The 7,500-nt window shown below is 51.2% G+C and overlaps 1 protein-coding gene across 3 annotated transcripts in view; it reads right to left on the bottom strand.

The window, feature by feature from the left end:
* nos1 (nitric oxide synthase 1 (neuronal)) overlaps nucleotides 1-7,500 on the bottom strand; it is a 53,964-nt gene that overhangs the window by 27,419 nt on the left and 19,045 nt on the right. For all 3 annotated transcript variants that reach the window (XM_076989837.1, XM_076989838.1, XM_076989839.1), the window contains exons 6-9: nucleotides 5,907-6,069; nucleotides 5,700-5,791; nucleotides 4,176-4,317; nucleotides 3,487-3,626 (exon numbers count right to left, since the gene is read on the bottom strand). In XM_076989837.1, the coding sequence (XP_076845952.1) occupies nucleotides 3,487-3,626; nucleotides 4,176-4,317; nucleotides 5,700-5,791; nucleotides 5,907-6,069 (537 nt within the window). The remainder of the gene's footprint in view (nucleotides 1-3,486; nucleotides 3,627-4,175; nucleotides 4,318-5,699; nucleotides 5,792-5,906; nucleotides 6,070-7,500) is intronic.

Below are 7,500 nucleotides of genomic sequence, written 5' to 3'. Positions count from 1 at the left end.
AGATGAAACACATTCTGTGATGGCCCAATATAGAACTGTTATTCATCGTGCTGTTTGTTATAACTGAGAAGCATAAAGCATGAACTCTTCTCTTTCTGTTACAAGATGAAAAAATACCACAATGGAAGCCAAGAGAATTTTTAGGCACATCTAAATGCGAAATACCAGTTTGGTCCCATAGCTGAGCTATCTTGTTGTTCACCACTTTGTACACAACAAATGTTTGTTTTAATTTCCCTATCACTTGATGCCGCCATGGAGCACACTGCCAAAACTGTCATTATCATCACAGCAGCACCTGCAGGCATCTCAGGTGGTTACATGAGTGGCCAAATCTTCTGTTTTCTTCTTGCCAAGCAGGCCCAGACGTCTGCCCACAACTCTACAGATCCACAGCCTCGGCTCTGGTCTGTCCTGCACCTGGTGTGATTCGTTTCTCCTCGCTGATGATGCTGGGAAATGCTTTATACTGGTGAGACCACTATTGTGCCTTTGCTTTAAAAATTCCTCAAATCATTTTAGAAACACTCCATTAATCAGTAATTATAATCATAATAATAATAATCATTATCAGTAATATACCCTTTTGATGTAACCGTTTAACACATGGCAGGGCTTAGTGACCTGTCCTAGCTGGGTGGTGAAAAAGAAGATTTAATTCCTCTCCTCCAGTCTTTAAATTACACTCAAGCATGCCAGCGCTGTCACAGTGATAAAACATCCATTTGTGTTTACTCAGAAGACATTTCTTTACAATTACTGACTTGTTGAAGAACAAAAAGGTAGAGAGCCATGGTCACTGTGCAGATGGCGTATACAGCAGCTGTGAAGTTGTGAGGCTGTGAGGTTGTGAGGTTGTGAGGCTGTGACATTGCGAGGTTGTGAGGCTGTGAGGCTGTGAGACTGTGAGCTTGTGAGGCTGTGAGGTTGTGAGCTTGTGAGGTTGTGACGTTGTGAGGTTGTGAGGCTGTGAGGTTGTGAGGTTGTGAGGTTGTGAGGCTGTGAGGTCGTGAGGCTGTGAGGTTGTGAGGTTGTGAGGTTGTGAGGCTGCGACGTTGTGAGGCTGTGAGGTTGTGAGGCTGTGAGGTTGTGAGGTTGTGAGGTTGCGAGGTTGTGAGGCTGTGAGGTTGGGAGGTTGTGAGGTTGTGAGGTTGTGAGGTTGTGAGGCTGTGAGGTTGTGAGGCTGTGAGGCTGTGAGGCTGTGAGCTTGTGAGGTTGTGAGCTTGTGAGGTTGTGAGGCTGTGAGGTTGTGAGGCTGTGAGGTTGTGAGGTTGTGAGGTTGTGAGGCTGTGACGTTGTGAGGCTGTGAGGTTGTGAGGCTGTGAGGTTGTGAGGCTGTGAGGTTATGAGGTTGTGACGTTGTGAGGTTCTGAGGCTGTGAGGTTGTGAGGTTGTGAGGTTGTGAGGCTGTGACGTTGTGAGGCTGTGAGGTTGTGAGGCTGTGAGCTTGTGAGGTTGTGAGCTTGTGAGGTTGTGAGGCTGTGAGGTTGTGAGGCTGTGAGGTTGTGAGCTTGTGAGCTTGTGAGGTTGTGAGGTTGTGAGGTTGTGAGCTTGTGAGGTTGTGAGGCTGTGACGTTGTGAGGCTGTGAGGTTGTGAGGCTGTGAGGTTGTGAGGCTGTGAGGTTGTGAGGTTGTGAGGCTGTGAGGTTGTGAGGCTGTGAGGTTGTGAGGTTGTGAGGTTGTGAGGCTGCGACGTTGTGAGGCTGTGAGGTTGTGAGGCTGCGAGGTTGTGAGGCTGTGAGCTTGTGAGGTTGTGAGGTTGTGAGGTTGTGAGGTTGTGAGGTTGTGAGGCTGTGAGGTTGTGATGTTGTGAGGTTGGGAGGTTGTGAGGTTGTGAGGTTGGGAGATTGTGAGGCTGTGAGCTTGTGAGGTTGTGACGTTGTGAGGTTGTGAGGCTGTGAGGTTGTGAGGTTGTGAGGTTGTGAGGCTGTGAGGTCGTGAGGCTGTGAGGTTGTGAGGTTGTGAGGTTGTGAGGCTGCGACGTTGTGAGGCTGTGAGGTTGTGAGGCTGTGAGGTTGTGAGGTTGTGAGGTTGCGAGGTTGTGAGGCTGTGAGGTTGGGAGGTTGTGAGGTTGTGAGGTTGTGAGGTTGTGAGGCTGTGAGGTTGTGAGGCTGTGAGGCTGTGAGGCTGTGAGCTTGTGAGGTTGTGAGCTTGTGAGGTTGTGAGGCTGTGAGGTTGTGAGGCTGTGAGGTTGTGAGGTTGTGAGGTTGTGAGGCTGTGACGTTGTGAGGCTGTGAGGTTGTGAGGCTGTGAGGTTGTGAGGCTGTGAGGTTATGAGGTTGTGACGTTGTGAGGTTCTGAGGCTGTGAGGTTGTGAGGTTGTGAGGTTGTGAGGTTGTGACGTTGTGAGGCTGTGAGGTTGTGAGGCTGTGAGGCTGTGAGCTTGTGAGGTTGTGAGCTTGTGAGGTTGTGAGGCTGTGAGGTTGTGAGGCTGTGAGGTTGTGAGCTTGTGAGCTTGTGAGGTTGTGAGGTTGTGAGGTTGTGAGCTTGTGAGGTTGTGAGGCTGTGACGTTGTGAGGCTGTGAGGTTGTGAGGCTGTGAGGTTGTGAGGCTGTGAGGTTGTGAGGTTGTGAGGCTGTGAGGTTGTGAGGCTGTGAGGTTGTGAGGTTGTGAGGTTGTGAGGCTGCGACGTTGTGAGGCTGTGAGGTTGTGAGGCTGTGAGGCTGTGAGCTTGTGAGGTTGTGAGGTTGTGAGGTTGTGAGGTTGTGAGGCTGCGAGGTTGTGAGGCTGTGAGCTTGTGAGGTTGTGAGGTTGTGAGGTTGTGAGGTTGTGAGGTTGTGAGGCTGTGAGGTTGTGATGTTGTGAGGTTGGGAGGTTGTGAGGTTGTGAGGTTGTGAGGTTGGGAGATTGTGAGGCTGTGAGGTTGTGAGGCTGTGACGTTGTGAGGTTGTGAGGCTGTGAGGCTGTGACGTTGTGAGGTTGTGAGGCTGTGAGGTTGTGAGGCTGTGAGGTTGGGAGGTTGTGAGGTTACGCTGCCTCGGCCTGCATCCTCTCAATCTGATCAATCACCATGATGTCTGCTATGCTGTAGTTACAACACTGCACTGATGTGCAGGGCGGAATGAGGAGGAAGAGGAGGAGGAAGAGGAGGAAGAGGAGGAAGAGGAAGAGGAGGAGCAGGAGGCTACGAGCCACACCGCCTGGATGCTTCATCAGAAACTCCTCTTCATCAGAATTGTCTTGTGTCAGCTTGTGTCAGCCACAGTAACAATGCTGGCCCTCTTCACAAGTGCTCAGTATCTGACCACAGGGTTTGGCTGGATATTTCAATTGATAATTTTCTCCTGGATATGTGATTGGATATTTTTATGTAGCTGGCACCACAGTAGATGTGTTATGCTGGATATGCGAATACAACCCCAATACCCACTGAATGAAATGAGCCATTTGCCATTCAGGAATGTTTAAAGTTTGCAATGATTAATGGAATTCCTTATCAATATTATATTTTCTTTAACCCAACTAGCACACCAGCATCATGCTTACTTGGGGTGTCTGATGTCCACCTCCAACACAAGGTCATCTGGGATCTCAAACAGCTCTGGATCGTTGCCGTTGGCCTGTAGCAGAAGGGGCAGCACATCAAAGCGCCCCCTGGGGGCCTTCCAGCCTTGTTGAACACAGATCTGCAGTGAGCAGAAAAATATACACATGAGCACGTGGGGATTAAACAGTTACTGTGGGGGACCTTAACAAGACAGGTTGTGGTATTAGGGCCAGGATTACAGTGTAACCCCCCCCCCCTCACCACCCCCACCCAGAAAAAAACACTGTATATATTTCAGAAATCACATCCATTTTTTTAACCTGCAATTTCCCTCTGTAATTATCAATCACACTGTACCACACAATCAGACTGTCAGCAGGGAACTTCAGGACACATGCTGTCTCTCCTGACACACACACAAACACACACACACACACACACACACACACACACACACACACACACACACACACACACGCACACGCACACGCACACACACACACACACACACGCACACATGCACACAGGCTTTATGAAGAACATTTTAATCATTTTTCACTTTGCAGTACTTTGTATTTTTTATATTTAATAGATACCTAGTAATAGCTGTCAGTCTAATCATGTTCAGTGTAGACAGGTTGAGGACACCCGTCTTATTGTCTTTCTTGTCCTTCATGTGAAGTGTCACCTCGGTAAGCTCCAGGGACGCTGGGTCCCCCTGCACAGACCCGTCAGCGCGCTTGTAGCCCGCATAGCGAATCAGCTGGCTGTTCCACACCCGGAAGTCATGCTTCCCGTCCGTCCGCTGGGGGAAGATGGTGATCGCTGACCTGCACACAAGATTCCAGAAGTGAAGATCAATGCTTTAACGCAGAGATCCTGTAGACAGGCTGACGGCCCGATCACTCTTCCAACCTTCACGAGCATCGATCTGAGAGCACCGGTCAGATCTGCTGGCGGAAAAAAGGCACCCGACATGGCACATTTGGCAACACGGTGGCTTGGTGGTTTGCATGTTTGCCTCTCAGCACTGGGGACTTGGGTTCAAGTCCCTATCTGAGTGGAGTTTCCATGTTCTCCCCGTGTCTGTGTGGGTTTCCTCCGGGGTCTCCGGTTTCCTCCCACAGTCCAAAAAATGGAGGTTAGGTAAATTGGCAGTCCCTGACAAATTCTCCCTGAGTGTGTGTCTGTGTCTCTATGTTCAATAAAAAGTGTCTGAGTGTGTGTGTGTTTGTATGCCCAGTGGTGGATGGTGCTCTGCCACTAGGGTCTGTCCTCTCTCCCCTTCCTGCACCCCATTCAGTCCCCCAGGGGGCTGTGGATCCCGGTAGAGAGTACGCTGTGTGCAATTGGCTGCCGCTTCTCGCCGGTGTGTGTGTGATTGGTTGTCTGTGACTTGTACCCGTGTTAAATTGTAAAGCGCCTTGGGAATTTGGAAAGGCGCTATATAAATCGAACATTCATTCATATTTTAGTTTCATGCCAGGCTGCATGTTAGTAATTCCTGTCCAACGTTCAACGACACCACACTGTCCACTCTGAGTTCTTGTCTCTCCGTCTTGTTCCTCGTCACTGCAGATGACACAAAACTGAATCTTGTATGTCCATCAATGTTTTGGTTTTTTTACAGTAAGTGATGATTGGATGAAATCAGTGTCACCTGCCTGGGGACGTACGAAGCCTGTCTGCTGTTTATCTGTTACGTCCAGCTCCTCCCTCAGCCTGTCTGCTCTTTATCTCTTCAATTCTGCATCTTTTCCTCACTACTTATCTACTCTTGACCTCATTTTATTTTTCTCTTTCCCTCTGTCCCACTCCCATCCTTTCTTCCAGCCATCTCTCTTTTCTCTCCCTCTCTATCTCCCTCTCTCTGTCCTTCCTTTTTCCTTTTTTCCAGTTTCTAATCAAGCTCGTTAGAGGGGCGTTAATTAGAACTGTGGGTAAATGTGGTGTATAATCTGACGTGTTGACAGACAGCAGTAATGGAATTCAGATTCACCGATGCTCCATGGAACTCTCAAGCAAAGCCACCAGGACAGGACACACACACACACACAGAAAAGAGAAGAGACAGGAAGAAGGGAAGACAAAACATATCATTGACTAATAGAAGGAAGAGGGGAGATAGAGTCTGTACTGGATGTAAGAGAAAACCAAGCTGGTTTGAAGGCCAAAAACTGAAAGACACCAGAAATGAATTCTTACCACTTACCTAAGGTTGCCTTTGTTAGTGGCATACTTGATGTGATTACAGATGTAGTTAAACATCCCGTGAGCCGTTGTGCAGTCTCGCGCATCAAACACCTACCCAAACACAATCATGATGTCACCACTGTCATACTCCAGTTCACTGGACTACAGAAGAAAGGAGTGATGAGGATGGTTAATGTCTGGATTACACTGCTGTGGAAGATGGTACCTGTAGTTTGGACCACTGGATTCTCCCCACACAACGGGCCGCATTCCGCCACGCGTGTTTGGCACCATAGATCAATTCTGTGTCTTTAAGCTGGTACGTTCCAGATGATTCTATTTCTTTCTTCACCTCTTCCAGTCTGTCTATGTGCGCTTTGGACCCACACCTGCTCACCACACACCCACCACACACCCACCACACCCCCACCACACACCCACCACACACCCACCACACCCCCACCACACACCCACCACACACCCACCACACACCCACCACACACCAACCACACACCCACCACACCCCCACCACACACCCACCACACCCCCACCACACACCAACCACACCCCACCACACACCCACCACACACCAACCACACACCCACCACACCCCCACCACACCCCCACCACACACCAACCACACCCCCACCACACACCCACCACACCCCCACCACACACCCACCACACCCCACCACACACCCACCACACACCCACCACACACCAACCACACACCCACCACACCCCCACCACACACCCACCACACACCAACCACACACCCACCACACACCCACCACACACCAACCACACACCCACCACACCCCCACCACACACCCACCACACCCCCACCACACACCCACCACACACCCACCACACCCACCACACACCCACCACACACCAACCACACACCCACCACACCCCCACCACACCCCCACCACACACCCACCACATCCCCACCACACACCCACCACACCCCCACCACACACCCACCACATCCCCACCACACACCCACCACACCCTCACCACACACCAACCACACCCCACCACACGCCAACCACACCCCCACCACACACCCACCACACCCCCACCACACACCAACCACACCCCACCACACACCCACCACACACCCACCACACACCAACCACACCCCCACCACACACTCACCACACACCAACCACACCCCCACCACACACCCACCACACCCCCACCACACACCAACCACACCCCACCACACACCCACCACACACCAACCACACCCCCACCACACACCCACCACACACCCACCACACACCCACCACATCCCCACCACACACCCACCACACCCCCACCACACATCCACCACACACCCACCACACACCCACCACACACCAACCACACACCCACCACACACCCACCACACACCAACCACACACCCACCACACACCAACCACACACCCACCACACCCCCACCACACACCAACCACACCCCCACCACACACCAACCACACACCCACCACACCCCCACCACACACCCACCACACACCAACCACACACCCACCACACCCCCACCACACACCAACCACACCCCCACCACACACCAACCACACCCCCACCACACACCCACCACACACCCACCACACACCAACCACACCCCCACCACACACCCACCAATGAGGAGCATTAGCACAGAAGAGAAAACTATTCTACTGAACACAGGTCAGAAAAAAACACACCATCCACGCTAAATGACTGAAATTACGACAAGCAAAGCTAATGTTACACTTCATGCAGAGATTCCTTTTCCCTCACTTAGAGGTCTCTATATGCTGTGTTGGGAAGTCACT

The sequence above is a fragment of the Brachyhypopomus gauderio genome, unplaced genomic scaffold (genome assembly GCF_052324685.1).
Source record: "Brachyhypopomus gauderio isolate BG-103 unplaced genomic scaffold, BGAUD_0.2 sc71, whole genome shotgun sequence".
Taxonomy (NCBI): Eukaryota; Metazoa; Chordata; class Actinopteri; order Gymnotiformes; family Hypopomidae; genus Brachyhypopomus; species Brachyhypopomus gauderio.
Note: the sequence above shows the minus strand (reverse complement) of the source record. Positions and strands in the feature narration are given on the sequence as shown.